General features: G+C 37.5%; 3 protein-coding genes across 7 annotated transcripts in view; 1 reads left to right on the top strand and 2 right to left on the bottom strand.

The window, feature by feature from the left end:
- The window catches only part of LOC107706892 (autism susceptibility gene 2 protein-like), a 29,529-nt gene extending 22,980 nt beyond the window's left edge, over nt 1-6,549 (bottom strand). For all 3 annotated transcript variants that reach the window (XM_016510739.1, XM_016510741.1, XM_016510740.1), the window contains exons 1-7: nt 6,121-6,549; nt 4,416-5,033; nt 4,004-4,195; nt 3,278-3,310; nt 2,531-2,560; nt 2,399-2,444; nt 1,800-2,130 (exon numbers count right to left, since the gene is read on the bottom strand). In XM_016510739.1, coding sequence (XP_016366225.1) covers nt 1,800-2,130; nt 2,399-2,444; nt 2,531-2,560; nt 3,278-3,310; nt 4,004-4,195; nt 4,416-4,724 — 941 coding nt within the window. In that variant the 5' untranslated portion in view covers nt 4,725-5,033; nt 6,121-6,549. The remainder of the gene's footprint in view (nt 1-1,799; nt 2,131-2,398; nt 2,445-2,530; nt 2,561-3,277; nt 3,311-4,003; nt 4,196-4,415; nt 5,034-6,120) is intronic.
- Nucleotides 6,550-7,404: 855 nt separating this feature from the next.
- LOC107706891 (charged multivesicular body protein 2a) lies at nt 7,405-9,637 on the top strand. The gene is made up of 6 exons (XM_016510738.1): nt 7,405-7,576; nt 8,275-8,442; nt 8,529-8,708; nt 8,807-8,937; nt 9,123-9,184; nt 9,273-9,637. The coding sequence occupies exons 2-6, from the start codon at nt 8,275-8,277 to the stop codon at nt 9,392-9,394; spliced, it is 663 nt and encodes a 220-aa protein (XP_016366224.1). The 5' UTR covers nt 7,405-7,576; the 3' UTR covers nt 9,395-9,637.
- Nucleotides 9,638-10,702: 1,065 nt separating this feature from the next.
- Nucleotides 10,703-16,670, bottom strand: LOC107706890 (male-specific lethal 1 homolog). 3 transcript variants are annotated; one of them, XM_016510735.1, is made up of 9 exons: nt 16,607-16,670; nt 15,009-15,689; nt 14,328-14,506; nt 13,921-14,228; nt 13,777-13,841; nt 13,434-13,501; nt 12,410-12,537; nt 12,214-12,286; nt 10,703-12,117 (listed from the first exon to the last, which is right to left on the bottom strand). In XM_016510735.1, exons 2-9 carry the CDS (start codon nt 15,615-15,617, stop codon nt 12,027-12,029), a joined length of 1,521 nt encoding a protein of 506 aa, XP_016366221.1. In that variant the 5' UTR covers nt 15,618-15,689; nt 16,607-16,670; the 3' UTR covers nt 10,703-12,026. The 3 variants fall into 3 exon arrangements, with proteins under 3 accessions (XP_016366221.1, XP_016366220.1, XP_016366223.1); XM_016510734.1 differs by lacking the exon at nt 16,607-16,670 and adding an exon at nt 16,323-16,423; XM_016510737.1 differs by lacking the exon at nt 16,607-16,670 and adding an exon at nt 16,249-16,311.
- Between the last annotated feature and the right edge of the window lie 1,500 nt (nt 16,671-18,170).

Below are 18,170 nucleotides of genomic sequence, written 5' to 3'. Positions count from 1 at the left end.
TTATTCACGGTATTTAGAAGTGCCCACGATAACAATATCGTGCATATTCATTACCGTAATATATCGCATTACCGAATACGGCACAAGTCTAGTCTACATATCACATTGTCACATGCCTTGTAAAAATTCATAAAAGTGTGACTGAACAACTGACCAGTAACACTTGTTCAGTGCAGATTTTCCTCACGCTTTGGACTTTGAACTAGAGGTTTACACGGAGACGAGCGACGTCATCAGAAGCAGGGTGGGCGGAGTTAATGCACACGTGCGGTGATAACGGATACCTTCATGAGTGATGTTATTATTGATTATTTTTAAAATAATATTATGAATGAACCATCTTGTTGTTATATCTAAAATTTTTGCTCAGACTCGGCTCAGAGAGCACAGAGATGATAGCAAATAAGTAAAGCTAACGTCAGCAGCCATGGCACTGGACGAGCAATCGTTATTATAATCCAAATGGGCAAACAGTCTAAATTATTATGCAAGTTGACTCGAGATACAAAAAATGCAAAACTGCAAAGTCGCATTTGTCATCCGTCACCGTGACAGCAACTGGACTTTTGAAACTGGAATAATGAGTGGATTACGCATTTAAATTGGCAAGAGAGGAATAACAGGGATGGAACTTTCTAGGCAAGGAGGATTGTGTGCATCACAGTCAGGTACAAGGGAGAAGGCTTCTTACATTAGGTAAGACAAAAAGTTTAATTTTCGCAACTTGTTTATCGACTTGTTAATAGCAATTTGCTGTGGAATATGTACCGATCGGGTCCAGTCGGGTCTGTGTCTCCCCGGCCGGGTTCGGGTCCATCTTTCAAATAATTGACGGTCCGCGTCGGTTCCGGGTAGTACATTTTTGACATTTCTTGGTTCTGCACGGGCCCGGGTCCAACTTTCAAAATAATAGACAGGTCCGGGTCGGTTCAGTGTAGCACATTTACGAATTTTTGGACCCGTGTAGACCTCTACTTTGAACCCTGGTTAACAAGCAGATAGCGCCGCGAGCTCGTGCAGCGCTGTCAGAATACATGCAATGCGTGCATGATTTAGAAAACATAACGTTCTGCAGTTTATTTACTAATTGTTTAAGCCCTTTTCGCGATTTCAGTCATCATACAGTAACCAGCAACAATCACCCCTTCCTCTTCTCATCGAAGACATGCGATGCAGTCCTAAACAGTCTCTCGTTGTCGGTGCTTGTAATGATTTTTGCGTATTTCTCCGACAGTTTTAAATGCTTACACACTGCTGACGTGTGTTCTGCATTATAAAGAGCGCGCCTCTCACTCTGCGCTGGTTGCTACTTGATCGCGTCATATCATTGTTCGGTACAATTTATTCTGTCTTTTCTCTTATTATTTTCGAACACCGAAAGAACTTTTTTTGCTATTTTCGGCCTAATAATTTCGGTTGCCTATTAACTTGACCTTCAAGGGGGGCGGGGGGTGCCGTTGGGGGGGCGGGCCGCCCCCCTAATATAATGGCAGGGGAAACACTGGACAATATATGAACACACTGTAGGTGTGAGAGATTATTCTATTAACTTTAACAGCATGATTGGATTTAGAAGGCTGAGGGCATTATTGAAGTTAAAATGTACAGAAACGAGTTCTCTTTTTTCTTCATCTGAATTAATGTATGGCTGTATGTTATATGTAGATGTGTATATCTATATTATTTATAGTATATTACTATATTTACGTTATTGTTACTTTCTATCTGACCTAAGATTAACCAAAAATAAATAAATAAATAAATAAAAAAGTACAGAAACGCTGTTTCACCACACTGACCTGTTGTTGCTGTAGATTGGTTGTGACTTTCCAAGGAAAGGCTTGTGTTTGTGCTGTGGTGGGCTAGGATCATGGCGGTGATAGGGACCACCATTTCCATTACGCAGCTCTGGAAGTGAGTTGGAGACCGAGGCAGTGGAATGGGCTGCAAGGCTAGGCAGAGAGGATGAGGTAGAGATGGGCTCAGGGTAAGGCTGCTCCATACTCCTCTCCTGACTCCTCTCCAGGCCAGAGACCCGAGGTGTGACTGACAGAAGGGGTTGCGAGCTATTTGAGGGCAAGAGAGGGCAACCGTTGCCCGCAGCAGTGCTTGCAGAGTTGGAGTTAACTGCTGTGGAAAAAGAGAGCCCTACAATGTAATACATGTAATGCTCTTTTTCATGCTTTATGACAACAAAAATAATCAAACAGTTCCATGTAGGCTTTCACAAAAGTATGAGAAATATCTGAGTGGTATATAAATTCATCTGCATTTTAATTACTGATGAACACCACTGTCCAATTCAAATCCCAAAAACATTCAAAAATATCATTATTCCTAGGTAATTCACCATCTACCAGCACAATATATACACCTGCTACTGCCATCAGACATTTACCTTCTGTTGTGCAGACGATGAATGCTGGCTCCATATTGTCAGAGGCCTAAACAGTGGGAAAAATTTCATTATCGAAATAGTAAAATGCATCAAAATACATAAAGCAAATTCAAGAATAGTAAACATTTTTACCTTATCCCCTGATTCACTCTCTGTATCACACTGTGGGATAAAAATAAAGAGATAAAGTTATAACCTACATTTGTGTGGGGAAAATTTTTTTTTTATGACAGTTTCCCTTGTTTATGATATATCATTTATAATACACAAACAAAAACATACAATACCGTTCAGTTGGGTCAGTATTTATTTATTTATTTTTTTCAAAAGAAAATAGCATTTGTTATTATTCAGCAAAGGATGCATTAAATTGATCAAAACGGACAGTAAAAACTTTTACATGGTTACAAAATGTTTCTATTTTTTTTTTTTTATAAATGCTGTCAAACTTTTCCTGAATAAATGTATCATGCTTTCCACAATACTATATCAACATTGATAATAAATGAGAAATGTTTCTTGATGACAAAATCAGCATATTAGAATGATCGTGTGTCACCGACGACTATAGCAATGGCTGCTGAATTTAGCTTTGCCATCGCAAGAATAAGTTACATTTTCAAATATACTTATATAGTTATTTTAAACTGTAATAATATTTTACAATATTACTGTGAATTTTAATCAAATAGAAGCAGCCTTAGTAATAGTAATAAGAGACATTCAAAAAAACATTAAACAATTTTAGCAAACAAGCTTTTAAATGGTAGTGTATGTGAACAATATATGTATGCTTTGAAAGTCTGTACAAATTTCAAAGTCATATTTTTGGACAGCAAAGAAAAACACAAAACCCACTGGAAAAAAACAACAACTCACAATATATCCTGTCTCCATGTGATTCCCAGATACCTGAAACAGACATTTGAAATAGTCAAACCACGGTGAAAATAAATAGAGTAGCAAATATGTAATTACATGAACGCAATAAAAATAAAATATAGATTTATATTTATTTTTGTCTTACATTATAAAGGTCAACTGAAAGTAGATAGTTACAGCCAGACATATAGGCAAGGATAACTAATTGGCTGATATTTGGCCATTCTGAGATACTGCATTGGGCAATAACCATTTACACTTTGATTAACATAAATAGCCGTTCCTTTTGGCATTATTTCTTAAATCTATTAATTGCAATTTTTGTTGCCTTTGAATTCTATAACCACAAACATGTAAATACATCAGCCAAGGATCGCCTGGCTCTCCCAGCATCTGTACTGTAAAAAAAACCCTCTTTTGACTGCTGCTAGAACAGCGAGAAACATATTCACATGTAATGCAAATTTTGTTTAGACCAGTCACTGCATCTAATTCGCCCAACAATAAGGCTCCTGACACATCATGGCTGCTCAATATTGAAAACTTATTTTAAAATGACCAATTGATTTATGTCGGACTCTCATCCACACGGGCCTATTCTAGAAATATTTGTGTTGCACCCAAAACATTGCAGCGACATGGTTTTCATGGGCGTTTGCACATAGATGATTTTATTTTTGGTGTTTATAGAGCGTTAAAGGGTTATGAAACTACATCACTAGCCTTCGCATCTCCCTTTCTCTTCAGTTTAGATTTGATTTTCCTGCGCTGCTCCCAACTGTTGGTGTATGTAGCAGGAGGTCCTTCCTCCGGCTCTGACAGAAGCCCTCCGTTTTCATCCAGGCCTCTCTTCCTTTTGATTCCTCTACTCATGAACAAGCCAGAACGTTCTGGAGGCTTTAGGGAACAGTCCATCTATCAAAGTAACACAGTACAGCATGTTAATGCAGCAAATATATGAGCTCTATACTGAGACTTTGCTGTTTATTCGTTTTACAATGAGTTTTAATAACGACCAAGTAGATATTCAGCATATTTTATACTAAAATTAACATGCAAAACAGCTCAACTTCTAATATACACATTGTACTGCAGCACTTAATACAAGACTAGTCAGAGATCGATAAACACAAACCTCCAAGGCCTCCAGGCTTATGAAGCTGGCTATAGCGAATCCATCGATGATATCCTCCTCGCAAGACACCGACTCTCGCTTCCTCCGACGCGGAGGCCGGTGTCTGGCCCCGGGGAAGCCGGGTCTGCATTCTCCTCCGCTGGCACGGAGCAGTGAGTCTCCTCTGCAGAGTTCTTGGTCCGAGGCCGAGGATGGCGACGAGGCCCTGTGTTCCGCGAGATCCGCTCTCCTCCGCCGCCGCTCTCGGTCACGCTGCGAGCGGGAGCGACGGCTCTGCCTGAAGCCTCCGCTTCGACTGGGACCGTCCATGTCAATGCCCGACAAAGGCACTTAATAAAAACACACCCTGGTCCGGCCTGGGGGACTTTACAACAGATACTGAATAAAAACCAGCGCCTCCAGGACCAGTGTTGCGGATCTCAGATGAAAATGTGGTTTAAGGTTCCCGTCTTATAATTTAATCGAGTCCAGTGGAGGCTGTATGGTGTGAGCACACTGTAGTCTGAGTACAGTCATGTCTGGGCATCACCGGGCCTGTTTTATCCAATAACACAGCGATTATAAAAGCTTCTAGATATTCCACTTACTGTCTTTCTGTCAAGACATTGTCACTTTCATCTGAGGAAGAAAAAAAGGAGAAACTACCGATCAGTGGCGCAGTCGGGTTTTTAAAGATTCAACATGGCTGGTTAACTAAGAAAATATGCTGATTTGATGTTGAAAGAGCTTATTTTCTACATACAGAATATAAACAAGACTAAATAAAACATCACTAAAGTGAGAAAGTATAACTATCGCGTTTTAATGGCATAAAGGAGAATAGTGTCTACCTCGTAAGTTAGGGCTGAGTTTTCGTTAGTAAACTTTATTAAAAGAAAGATGATCAGCACAAATAAAGTCCAATTGTCACACAAAAGCAATCCTTTATAGACTAAAATATTTTAGTCGAGTATTATTTCTGAATCTGAAGCACATAAATCGGTTAACAGAGCGACAAGTTAAATCGCTCTCAGCTGACGATGTTAGCTTGCTAGTTAGCTAACCTGGTTAGGATCGCGGATTAAAGCACACTCGTTTTTAAACGACCAAATTCGTAACATTTTTGTTTACTATACTATAAATGACATTATGAAAATTACTCGACTGTGATATTGCCAACTATTTAACGGTTATTATATATCCGGTGTGTTAAACACAACCAGGCGAGCAAACACTAACGTTACCACCTTACCACATATCAAATGTCATTTTAAAAGATCAATCATTCGTTTTACAGTGGTCTAGATCGTTATTTATCTTCTCTGAAGAGGGGCCCAAAGCTATTTAATATGACTCCAATAAAACAAGCAACCATGTAGCCTGTGGTTCGTTGACACCCCATCTTGCACTTCACATTTAAGAAGGAAATTAAACTAATTACTCAGTACACGAATACAACCGATGAACGTAACTCGACTTGTAACCACTAATAGTCTATTTACTGATTTAAAAACAAAACCCGTAAGATGAATCAAGATACTAGCCTATTAGCTCTCTAAGACAATCAGAGGAGAAAAGGGGACACTGTGCGATGTTTTAATCTCAACTCAAGTATAAAACGCATTAACGTTACATTCTTTTTTGCTTAAAACTAACCCACTCTGTTTTGCTTCACTAACGATGCTCACACGAACAAAACGACAACAATATTTCCAATCACACCCACCACTCGCGCTGTAGAGAGGGCCATTTTCCTCTGGCTTCTCCTTTCGTACGAGCCTCCATTTAAAACGATAATAATATACAACAGGCCCCAAGGCCTCGGGCTGGAGTTGCACCGTCACGGATGTTGAGCGCAGCCCCGTCAGCGCAGGCTGGGCACCTCCTTCCGCGGCCCGTTGTGTGATCCACTGTGTGCGGTCAAGCAGGAGATTTCGCCGGTGTCCGCAGCAGAAGCTGGTTTTTCCTCAAGCGTAACGTAAAAATGGACTTATGAAAGCTTGCTTTTCGTCCCGATCGTCAAAACGGGAAAATGGATTTCTTCATTTTTATTTGGGAAGCTGAGACATACATGAAGCCTGGGTGGATAACCCGTAGCAGTCAAACTGCATTGTGTGCTTCTGTCGGGTTTTCTTCCTCTGTTGATTCACTCAAGGCAGGCGGTATTGCATGCGACGACAGTACTGCCATCTACTGCCATTGAAGGGCACGAGCGAGTGCCTTATGCGGTATTTACCAATAATAACTTCTGCCCTAATGATCATAATGCACATTTGTTCTCAGCATCCAAAACAAGTGTTTTAGTGGTAATACCGAAATGTTTGTTTAATTAAAATTATATTACCACTCTTATTTGAAATATATGTATAATTAACCAATGTAACTACCTATTTTATTTGTTTCTGGAAAAAAATGCTGGTAAACTTTAATTGAGATTCTAAAAAAAATCCAGCTTTCCATGATTTTTTTGTTTTTTAGATTTTTTAAATTATTTTTATTTTCTAAGTAACATGCAAACGAGAACATTACAGAATATATCAAAATTGCATTGTACTATACATCCACACAAAAATATAGAGATGACATGTGCTGTATAAGAGGTTATGGGGGATTTGAAAACATATCAGTTGTTGTTATTATTATTATTATTATAAATGCTTATTTATTTTATATTTTTATTATTTATTTTTATATTATATTATTTATTTTATTTTAAATCGGGACCTTTGAGGTTACGTGTGCAATTTATCTTCTTTCTTTTTTTTGCTTACAAATATGAAATTTAGCTAACAAAATAAAGATTTTAACAATAATTTCAAGACATTTACCTATATTAAGATAAAATAATTTATTTCTGCGTAAGATACCAACAATACAGTGCCGAATACCTATTTTGATCAAATACAATAACAATACAGTATTATAATAAAAAAGTAAATGAGTCATAAATGTCCCTGTTGTTTGTGGAAAGTATTGTATGACGCGTTTCCTGTGACGTAGACCCATACAAAGGAAGTATTGACATTCATATGCGGAAGAGGTTAGAGTGGGGGAAACAATCGGGTGGATCGACGAACTGTAACTTTAAATAAGGAATAGAAAAAACAAACGACGGCGTGATATTTGGCCTGTTCAGCTACTGGTATCTCTGGTGGACGTTTTCCACATAAAGAAAAGACAAGGTAAAAACGAGAGCGATATAGGCCTCCGGGTTTTCTTTCTTTTCTTGAGCTAATTTTAGCAACTGATTTCAGTAGTATTGTTAAGGATATTGGTCATTTTATAAACGAATAGTCATTTAACATGTTCTTTTTCAAAGTTTCAGTCTGAATTATCGTTGTCTTTTTGAGTGTTTCGAGAAAGTTTTAGTGTTTATTGTGCTTAATGGCCCGGTTCATCGTCATTGATAGTATATAGCACATATAATAAGCTGAATAATAGGGTGTGTTCAAATTTTTCTCAATATTAAATTGCGATGGAATAGAACAATATGACAGCTATTACAGTAGGGGTAATGCCACTTGATTCATAGCGTGTAAAATATTTTTATTTGCCAGAAGCTGTAAAAACCACTTGTTCACATAGTCCCGTATGACATACCTGCAAACAATGATGTCATGGCATCACGTGGCCGTCATCAAATCGCATGTGGAAATCTGAATTCCTTTTCATAATCAGTTCTTTTTGTTTATTCACTGTAGAATAATTTGTAAAATGGCAGCAAGCACTATCACATCACTCCTGTTCAATCCTATTGACTTAATTGTCTCTCTGTAGTGCCATGTGGATTGTTAACAGATTATGGAAACCCTTTAAATTTTCCTTCAAACTACTAACAATCTGGCCTTTTCTCTCTCTCTCTTGTATTTATTCATGTCAGATGGACTTCCTGTTTGGAAGAAGAAAGACTCCAGAGGAGATGCTCAGACAGAATCAGAGAGCGTTAAATAGAGCCATGAGAGATCTAGACAGAGAACGCCAGAGACTGGAGCAACAGGAAAAGAAAATAATTGCTGACATTAAGAAAATGGCCAAACAAGGACAGATGGTAAGGAGAGGTTTAAATTGACATCCAGGTGTCACTGCCAGGCATGAAGTCTCGCTGGAGTGCAGATAATATTCTTTTTCTGACAGGATGCTGTGAAGATCATGGCTAAGGACTTGGTGCGCACCAGACGATATGTCAAGAAATTCATCATGATGAGAGCCAATATTCAAGCTGTCAGCCTTAAAATCCAAACCCTCAAATCAAACAACAGCATGGCGCAGGCCATGAAAGGAGTCACCAAAGCTATGGCCACCATGAACAGACAGGTATATCTGCTATAGCATTTCAGTTTCTGTTTGTCTTGCCAACAGACAGCTTGTTGATATGCATTTGTTGATGTAAATTCCTTTTCCTCTCAATGCAGTTGAAGTTGCCACAGATTCAGAAGATCATGATGGAGTTTGAGCGCCAAAGTGAAATCATGGACATGAAGGAGGAGATGATGAATGATGCAATTGACGATGCAATGGGCGATGAAGACGATGAAGAGGAGAGGTGAGAAAAAAGAGAATTAAGACGTTTATAATTATAATCTACATAAGATTTCAGTTGGATTTTATTGTGGACTTTGTCACAATTCAGAAAAAATAGCATGGTTTCCACAGAAATATTAAGCATAACAGCTTTTTTCAACATTGATAATAATCTCCTGACATGTGCTCTTTTTGCTTTGAATGTAGTGATGCTGTGGTTTCTCAAGTTCTGGATGAGCTGGGTCTGAATCTTTCTGACGAACTTTCAAGTAAGCAAAAAAGACACCACACTTACCATGCTATAAAATTACACTCTGAAGTCGTTCTCATATTACCTCTATTATTTAATTCAAACAGACCTGCCTTCTACTGGAGGAAGCCTTTCGGTTGCGGCTGGGAAGAAAGCTGAACCGCAGGCTACGCTGGCGGATGCCGATGCTGACTTGGAGGAGAGGCTGAACAACCTCAGGAGAGACTAAGAATGAAAGGACTTAAAGTAAAGGTTTTGATTCGGAACTGTCTGCGCAAAGCTCACTAAAATGTAGACTGATGCAAAGAAAAGAGGGAGGATGTGAATGCTGTCTGTTTTTTTCCCTGACATTAGATGCTTGAATGCGTCCTTTTTGTTTTTCTGTCTTCTATGACATGTGCTGTATAAATATTACCAAACGCGTAACCCAAATGAAGATGCAATGCATCAGACTGATCTCAAGCCTTCTGTTTAGACAAATCCTTTTTAAAGGAGATAAAATCAACAAAGAATCTGTTACCCCAAGAATCCAACTTGATCTTTTGAGGAAACAGTAACACTAAATATTTCATTACTATAAAAACTGCTTTGCCACACATCATATTTTCATTTGAATAAACACAGATGTTGATACTGATCTTTTATATAAATAGTGCAAAATGGAGTCACTCCAGTTTTCAATCTGTTCATAGAAGGGTACATCAGAGGATTACCTTTAAAATACTTGTGCTATTATACTATCATGATCTTCTAATATTATATTCATCTTGATCGTTTAGTGGTAAATACCTTCGCATAATAAATGTGGTGGTTTATATATTTTTTTTCTCAAAGTGATTGAATCTCTAGTTCAGGGCTGTCCAAACTCGGTCCCGGAGGGCCGGTGTCCTGCAGAGTTTAGCTCCAACTTGCCTCAACACACCTGACTGGAAGTTTCTATGCCTAGTAAGAGCTTGATTAGCTGGTCCAGGTGTGTTTAATTAGAGTTGGAGCTAAATTCTGCAGGACACCGGCCCTCCAGGACCGAGTTTGGACAGCCCTGCTATAAACCTTCATAAACCCTGAAGTTTTTGCAAGGCAACATCTCACAATAACTTTGGTCATTTAATTATGAAAACTTGGAACTTGGAAGCAGTTTTCCAAAGGTTGTTCTATCACAAAATAATCTAAAAAAATATTATTGAAAATTAAAAATTAATATTAGTGTATTTATCTCATGGTGAATCAAAAGAGGTGGTATATTTTGAAAAAAAAAAAATTCTTATTTTGCATTTATTTGGTTCAATAAACATTTTTCACACTATGACGTGATCAAATGTGTTCTGTAATATTTGGAGTTCCATTTGTTTTACAATGGCTGCCACATATACTGTTGCACACGTGGGTAATTCTTACAAACTAGTATCCCAAGTTTTGTGACGAATTGACTTTTGCATACAAACACAAGATTAAATTGTATTGTTTATATAATATTTGAAAAATAGTGTTAAACAAAATGGTTAAATCTTCAGTCTTTGAATAAATGTGATCCGTTTTCACAATCTTGCCCAGATCACATCTTTGTAATGCTAAGGGCCAAATCAAGTGATTTGGGGACAAAAATACTACAGTAAGAACAAATATGGATACATGAGACATTAAAAACTGAGTGTCAATTAAGAAATCACAAAGTGAGTTTTTATTATTTTTTTGAAAAACAAAAAATCTTTTGTAAATAATGCTATCAATATAATATCTATGCTGAACAAACAACACTTCTGACATTAAATAAAAAAATAACAGCAATGTTTTCCTTATTTACAGCCAATGTGTGTCAGTAAAGATATTTACAGAGGTCCAGTTGTAGACATTCAGGGAAAAAAAAAAAACTTGTGTGCGGTGCTCACAAAATCAACACATTTACACACAAAATCAGGTTATCACTTTTGAGTTAGAACAAGCCTATCTTTAGGAAATATCACAAATGCCCTGAAATAAATCCCATGAGGCACAGAATTTATGCAAAATTAATAATGACAAGCAACATTTCTGGACATGGATAAGGTTTTTAGAAAATGGAAGTGTAAAATATACTGTATTTTCAATAAGAAGGTTGAGGTACATCAAAAACAACATCAACAGACCAACTAACTGATCCAAAAATAACGTTAAGGGCATTGTCCTTAAACCTGCATGGGATGCTGAACAGATTCGGACCCACCTGAACGGCCATACAAACAATTCTTACTCACTCTTTTACATCGGGCATTCATCTAAACATCTTATCATCCTTACTCTAATCCTGACTATTTCTTTCTTTCTAAATGACTACGCTGTGCTTACAAAAATATGTATTATTTTAGGCATAAGATTCACCACGACATTCATGAACAATTACATTTGCAAAAACAAAACAAGCTCTTTAAAGTCATTCTCAACACAAATATTGAGGCATTACATGCAAATGTGCAGCAATACTCCATTACTACAGTTTAGTGCACATTAAAACAGTATTTGCAGTGGAGCCTGCAATAATCAATATCACTTAGCCTCAGTGAAAGGACACAGAACAGGACTACAAGTGAAGGATTAAATCAAGGCCACACACTGATTGTGAGGAAACTAAAATAGCAGTTAGCTGGGCAGTTGGTGCTTTATTATCAGGGCACAATAAAATGGAAACAGCTGTAATATGCTGCCATTTTCTTCTCACCTATACGGTCTCTGTGCGAGCAGACTGCAGGCAGACACAAAACCATAATGATGGGCTAATGTTCTGTTCCCTGACTGAACAAACCCTGCTTTGCCTCCTTTAACCCCATGTTATGCCACTGGACACGAAGGAACGCTCCTCTGGTTGGGGCCCAGAACCTGTTTGTGACTCATTTCCGACAGGTCCTGTGGGGAGTTTGTTTCTTTTGGTTTTCAATGCGACATCGACTTCTTTCATCAAGCCAGGGCAGCTCAAAGTTCCTGGAAGACAACAAATGATCATTATATGACACTTAACAGTACTTAAAAGCTATATGTTAATCAGGAGATATTTCAAAAAGAAAAAAAGACTCTTACTGTGGAGGCAAATTGGGCAAAGGCCGACCAAATGCCACTACTGGCAGAAAGGGTGTTACCATGATGGCCTCCACTGTACAAGAGGAAGGAAAGGAGAAAAAAGAAAATTTTTTGAAATTATCGTATATAACGGGATAAGTTTTTTTTTTTTGGTTCATAAATACAATATTTTGTCAAATGAACCTAAGGGTCATACCATTGTCCACATCAGGATAAAACGAAGACAATTCTGGCTCGCTCTCCTGAACATTCGTCTTTTTCTTCTCCATGCGCTGCTGCAATCTTTGAAGCATACGCTGTTCACGTATTCTCTGAATGTCCCATCTACCAAGAGAAAAAAGTTTAGAGCAAGTGTAGTTTCAGGTAGGTAGTAACTGTACATAAACAGCAAACTTTTAAATGACAGTTATTCATTTTAAATATGACTATATTTTGTTGTCAGTAAAACTCACCACAAAATTTTAATCGGTTAAGGGAACTAATTTAACCACAAACTGGAACTGATATCTTGATTATTATAAATAAGCATATATAGATGGGTATTTAAGCAGAATACTGATACATTTTAGTCTCAAGTAAATATCACAATATAACTCATAATTAACTTGATGCCTTTTTAATTAAACAAAATGTGTTTGTATAATTACACATTGACATCTACTGTGTTGTAGACATACACTATCCTTCAAAAGTTTACGGTCTGTATTTATTTCAGCAAGGATGCATTAAATTTAAATGGCAAAATGGCAACACAAGAGTTCTATTTTAAATAACTGCTGCTCCCATGAAAACTTCTATTTATTAAAGAATACTGAATTAAGCACAATTGTTGTCAACACTGACAATAAAACAAAATGTTTCTTGTGCACCAAATCGGCATATTAGACTGATATCTGAAGGATCATGTGACACTGAAGACTGAAGTAATGATGCTGAAAACTCAAGCTTTGCCATCACAGAAACAGATCATTTAAATTACATTTCAAAACACGTTAAAATAGTCAATCTATTTTAAGTTGTAATAATGTCACAATATTATCGTTTTTACTGTATTTATGATCAAATATATGAAGCCTTGGTGAGTATAAGAGACTTCAAAACCTTCAACAAATCTTCCCAACTCCAAATGTTTGAATGTTTTTCATGTGCACGGAAAAACTCAAATAAAAGGGTTAAAAACGGGTTGATGCCACAAACACAGATCTAGAAATGAAACTCACCTTTTTCGTCTCTTCTCATCCAGTTCTAACTTTGCGTGCCGCTTCAGAAAAACACTGTCATCAAGATTCTAAAGAAAAAGGAAATGGTGGATTAATGACAATGGGCCTAATACCTAAAGGTTAATTCATCCAAAAAAATTCTGTCATGATTTACTCCAAACATGTTTGAGTTTCAAACATTCTTCAAAATATCTTCTTTTGTGTTTAACAGATAAAAAGAAATTCATACATGTTTGGAACAACATGAGAGTGAGTAAATGATGACAAATTTTTGTGTGAACTATCCCTTTAAGAGTCTTGGATTTATGTATAACGCATATATGATGTCAATGTTGACTCTTACTTCTGGGATGTCAACAGCATCCTCCTCCTGAAGGGGTTCCATGGTGTTTTCCCTCCATGATGGGACTGAGGAAATATTTTTTTGCATTACAATTTGTAAATCAATGTGTACAACTGCCAGTTTGCATTTGAGCCAAGCACATACTTGCAACATCCTCCTCTTTCTTTGGAGACTCTTCCCGTAATGGAGAGGCTGGAGGTTGCTGCCAGCAGCATAGGTACATCTCATTTGTTGTCATGTATGAAAGATCTTCCGTTTCTTTGCCGTCTTCTCCCTCAGGCTGCAGGTCCGTCTGTCCGGATGATTTTGCAACATTCGTCTTCTCCGGGGTCTCCTTGTTTCGCAGGTCACGCTGACATGGTGATGTCCCTCCTGCCTCTAGTTTTTGGGGGGTCACTCTAGAGGACTTCCCTCTTGACCTCTGCATCTTTGTATCTAACAAGCTTAACTTCCTAGGCAGAATATTTACAGGTCACATCAGTCAAGCAGAAGCCACGAGAAGACAGAACAAGTAAAAAATAACAGGAAAAAGGTGAGTTTCCCATTCTTACCGCTTTTGCACTTTTCCACTTGACTTGGCCTGAGTTTGTGGGCTGTGGCCCAAATCTGATTCCCAAAAGTCATCCGTGTCAGGAACCCATCTCTCCAGTGGTTGGAATAGCCTCTTGTCACGTGGTTCCTTACTTAACAACTGCAAGCGGCGCTCCATCCGCTCAATACGGGCAAGCAACTGTTTAAAGGCAGGACAATTACATTAGAAAAAAAAAAAAACCATAAGCCTGCCAAAGGAGACAATGGAGTTTGGGGTTGGAAAGATTTTTAAAATGTTGTTTTAAAATGAAAGAAGGGTCTAATGCTCATCAAGGTTAAATGTATCAATAATACAGTAATATTGTGAAATATTCTTACAATTTAAAATAGCTGTTTTCTATTTTAATGTATTTTAAAATGTAATTTATTCATGTGATGACAAGCTGAATTTGTCTATTGTTGTCTATTATTAAATGCTATTATTTCTCATTCATTATAATGTTGAAAACAGTTGTGCGGTTTATTTATGTATTGTGTAAACTGATACTTTGTATCAGGATGCATTCAGCTTTAATGAATACATTTATTTAAAACAGAAACCTTTGGCAACATTATAAATGTCTTCACTGTCATTTTCAATCAATTTAATGCATCCGTGCTGACTAAAAAATTCTTACTGACCCCAATGGTTGCATACATACCGTGTCTCTGTCTGATTTGAGTTCATCTATTTCCTTGTCTTTTGTCTGCAGCTGTTGCTGTTGTTGCTCTATCAAGTCCAGCTGAAGCAAAAGCAGTTGTTTAAGGCAAGTGGCTTGTGCATGAGGATGACTAGTGATCTTCCTCATATTTGTCCTTTTGCCCTCCGAGTGTTCATTAGACACCCCCATAGTCTCTAACCCTTTGGTGCTTTTCTCACCCACAGGGTCTCTAGAATTACTATGTGAATTCATAGATACAAACTCTGGCTTGTTATCAATGGTGTTGGTCTGTCCAAGAGGAGTTTTACTTTTTACAGGGGTGCCTTCACCCCCCATTTGTTTAGCTTGAGATGACAGTGTTTCTGTGCCCACAGAGCCAGCCTCTGAAGCAACAGCCAACTCTCTTCCAGGCTTTAAAGGCAGTGAAGTCCGCTCAGCTTTCCCTGTCTTGTCCAAGATCAGATGTTGTCTGGTCCTGCCTTGAGTGTCACCAAGAGGATTTCCAATCTCTCTTCGGACACTAACTGGGTGTCTTGTTTGAGATGGACTTAAGTCACAGTTATTTGAGTACAATCCCACTTTAGAAAAGCATTCGGGTCGCATATTCATGGCGAAGAAAAACCTCTACCCCATGAACCATGGCTCTTATAGAGTTGATATCAACAGGGTGTGTCTGCAGACCTGTACATAAAAAAAATCAATTAGATCAAATCAATATTATAGCAAAGTGACGGATATGTAAATTACAAATCATTGTTTGAGGACCCCCTTGAATGCTGGGAAAATATGAAAATGCAAAGCAAAGAAGCATATCCTTCCTGTCTATATATGTAACCTAACCTTCTGTATAAAGTTGACATAAATCTACTGGGAGAGCATAGACTAAATAAAACACCAAAACCATTCACGTAATATCTTTATGACATTAAGTTGTCTACAGACTAGAAATCAGATGCTTAGTCATAAACAACAGATCACTGCAGCTCACTACCGGTTGGACTTGTGTGAAAACATGCACACACCTATTACACTAATACTCAAGCTCCATGTGAATCTGCTAACTAAACGCAATGATGCATATCGTTCAAGAGGTATGAACCATTTTAACTTGAGCTATTAATAAATAGCCCGCCTCCATTTTGATCCTCACTGCTAGCTAGCCGCTGTTAGCAAACGAGGTGATAGAATATTAAATCGTTTTCGCTGCACAATGAGTTTGAATCCATGCCGCATTTCTTACATATTTACTGGTTCGCCCAGGGTAAAATCCTAAAGATCTGAAGAAACACATCTTATATAAGCCTTTTACTTTACTTTTATTGCTGTTTGTCCCCCATTTTCAGGCTTGAATCTGCACAATGTCCCAACATACGAGTGCGTTTGACTCAGTGCGCATGCGTTACGTTAGGACGTGTTTACATTCAGAGTGATGGGTCTTTCGGGCGATATTTAAGGCAGTATGCGTGTACACTTTTATATGCACTAAAACTGAGTACATTTATTTAAGCATAGGTAATTGGTCAGGATAGTTCTGGTATGGGAACGCTAGATGTCTGTTATTGGGAAAATCCAAGTCTCGGAAAATCCGTGGATCATACCGTGCACACTTGAGGAGAGGACCTTCCCAACGTCACTTCCTCTGACGTTTTGCACTCTTCTTCTCTGAAGAACTCCATCTCATAGATTAAATCCTCAAATAAAGACCAGTGTGGAGTAAAAAACTTATAACAACCTTTGTTGCTTCATATTCCTTATTTTCAAGAATCGATTTTAAAGATAAAGATGAGACTTCGGATTCCAACAGATCCGAAAACATGCGGTTTCTTGCAGCACGAAGAATTTCACACTCCATTACTACATGCTTCACGGTTTATAATTCTCCACACAAACATCTGCCATCTGGATGCTTGCCAACCCTTGTCAACCCATAATTCAGTGCACAATGCCCCAGTCTTAATCTACGTTTTGCACTCCATCCCGCTTGGTTTATTTCTAACTTTATTTATCCGGATCCATAACATTATTTTAGAACACTATGAATATGACTACTAAAACAATGCTTGTTTTGATATGTTATACATGTATCTTCTTTGCAAATTGGTTATCCACAAAGTAATTTAATCAACAACAAACCAATTTTTTCTTTCTTTTTGAAAGAATTAAAAAAGTATCACCAGTTCATCTTCAGAAAATAAGAAAGCAAGTAGAACGACTTCAGTTAAGTTTGTACTCTCAATTGATGCATAAATTAATGTCTTGCCTTCTTTTGTCTGTCTTCTCCATGTCCCTCTTTTTATCTTTTTCAGTTTAGCAAATTATTGTTAAATCTTTCCCCTCCTCTTTATTTTGTTGACATTGAGCGTATTGTTGATACATTTTGTGTCATATACAAAACTGTATGTCAACTGCATTTTTTGCATTGATATTAAAAAACGTTATTTACCCGAGTATTTCACCTAATTTCTCCCTTTGTCATATGGCAAATATGTTTAGATATTTTAGACTTTTCTAATTTTGTTAAAAGGAACAAGGCTAATATATAGGAACAAGGCAAATATACAAAAATAATATATTATTATTTAATTATATAGAATATATTCAAATTTCATAGAGCTCATGTCACCTGCTGGTTTCCGCGGATAAGGATTAGCCTACACACATTACACGTGCTTAACTGTAATCACCAGCAGGGGGAGATATAGTACAATTGATTATATTTTTTTTTTACCTGACATTCTCTCATATCTTCAGTGCATTCGTAGAAAAGAAAGAAAGGTTTTAAAAAAGGAAAACAAGATTTCAAAAAGTTGTATCGTTTTATTTCATTATCCATAATCCATGCATAATGTATTCCAAATGCAATAATATTGTTATCTCATAATTACCACTAAGGCCACAAAGGAAATGATTGAACACAGAAAGTTGTTTAATTATATTGAGGTTCAGTTCACTCAGCTGCAATAGTCTAATTAGACTGTATAACCCTGATCAGAGGGCTTGAGGCTCTCTCTCATTCTCTTTCTGAGAAACTGAGGGAAACCCGAAGCTCATTATCTCACTTGGCTTATGCAATCTATTGATCTAAGGTGAGTAAAAGCCTGAAATGGATCAAATCAATGTGAATGAATGTGTTCACAATCTGTTCATGTTCAACATGTTCAA

The sequence above is a fragment of the Sinocyclocheilus rhinocerous genome, unplaced genomic scaffold, assembly GCF_001515625.1.
Source record: "Sinocyclocheilus rhinocerous isolate Xijiao unplaced genomic scaffold, SAMN03320098_v1.1 scaffold144, whole genome shotgun sequence".
In the NCBI taxonomy this organism is placed as follows: domain Eukaryota; kingdom Metazoa; phylum Chordata; class Actinopteri; order Cypriniformes; family Cyprinidae; genus Sinocyclocheilus; species Sinocyclocheilus rhinocerous.
This window is presented reverse-complemented; position numbering and strand designations above follow the sequence as displayed.

Coding starts and splice junctions, on each gene's coding strand:
- LOC107706891 (XM_016510738.1), top strand. CDS start 8,275: ATGGACTTCCTGTTTGGAAGAAGAAAGACTCCAGAGGAGATGCTCAGA. Junction 8,443..8,528: donor TGGCCAAACAAGGACAGATG/GTAAGGAGAGGT, acceptor TTTTTCTGACAG/GATGCTGTGAAGATCATGGC. Junction 9,185..9,272: donor TCTTTCTGACGAACTTTCAA/GTAAGCAAAAAA, acceptor TAATTCAAACAG/ACCTGCCTTCTACTGGAGGA.
- LOC107706890 (XM_016510735.1), bottom strand. CDS start 15,617: ATGAATATGCGACCCGAATGCTTTTCTAAAGTGGGATTGTACTCAAAT. Junction 14,507..15,008: donor TCAAATCAGACAGAGACACG/GTATGTATGCAA, acceptor GCCTTTAAACAG/TTGCTTGCCCGTATTGAGCG. Junction 13,842..13,920: donor GAAAGAGGAGGATGTTGCAA/GTATGTGCTTGG, acceptor ATATTTCCTCAG/TCCCATCATGGAGGGAAAAC.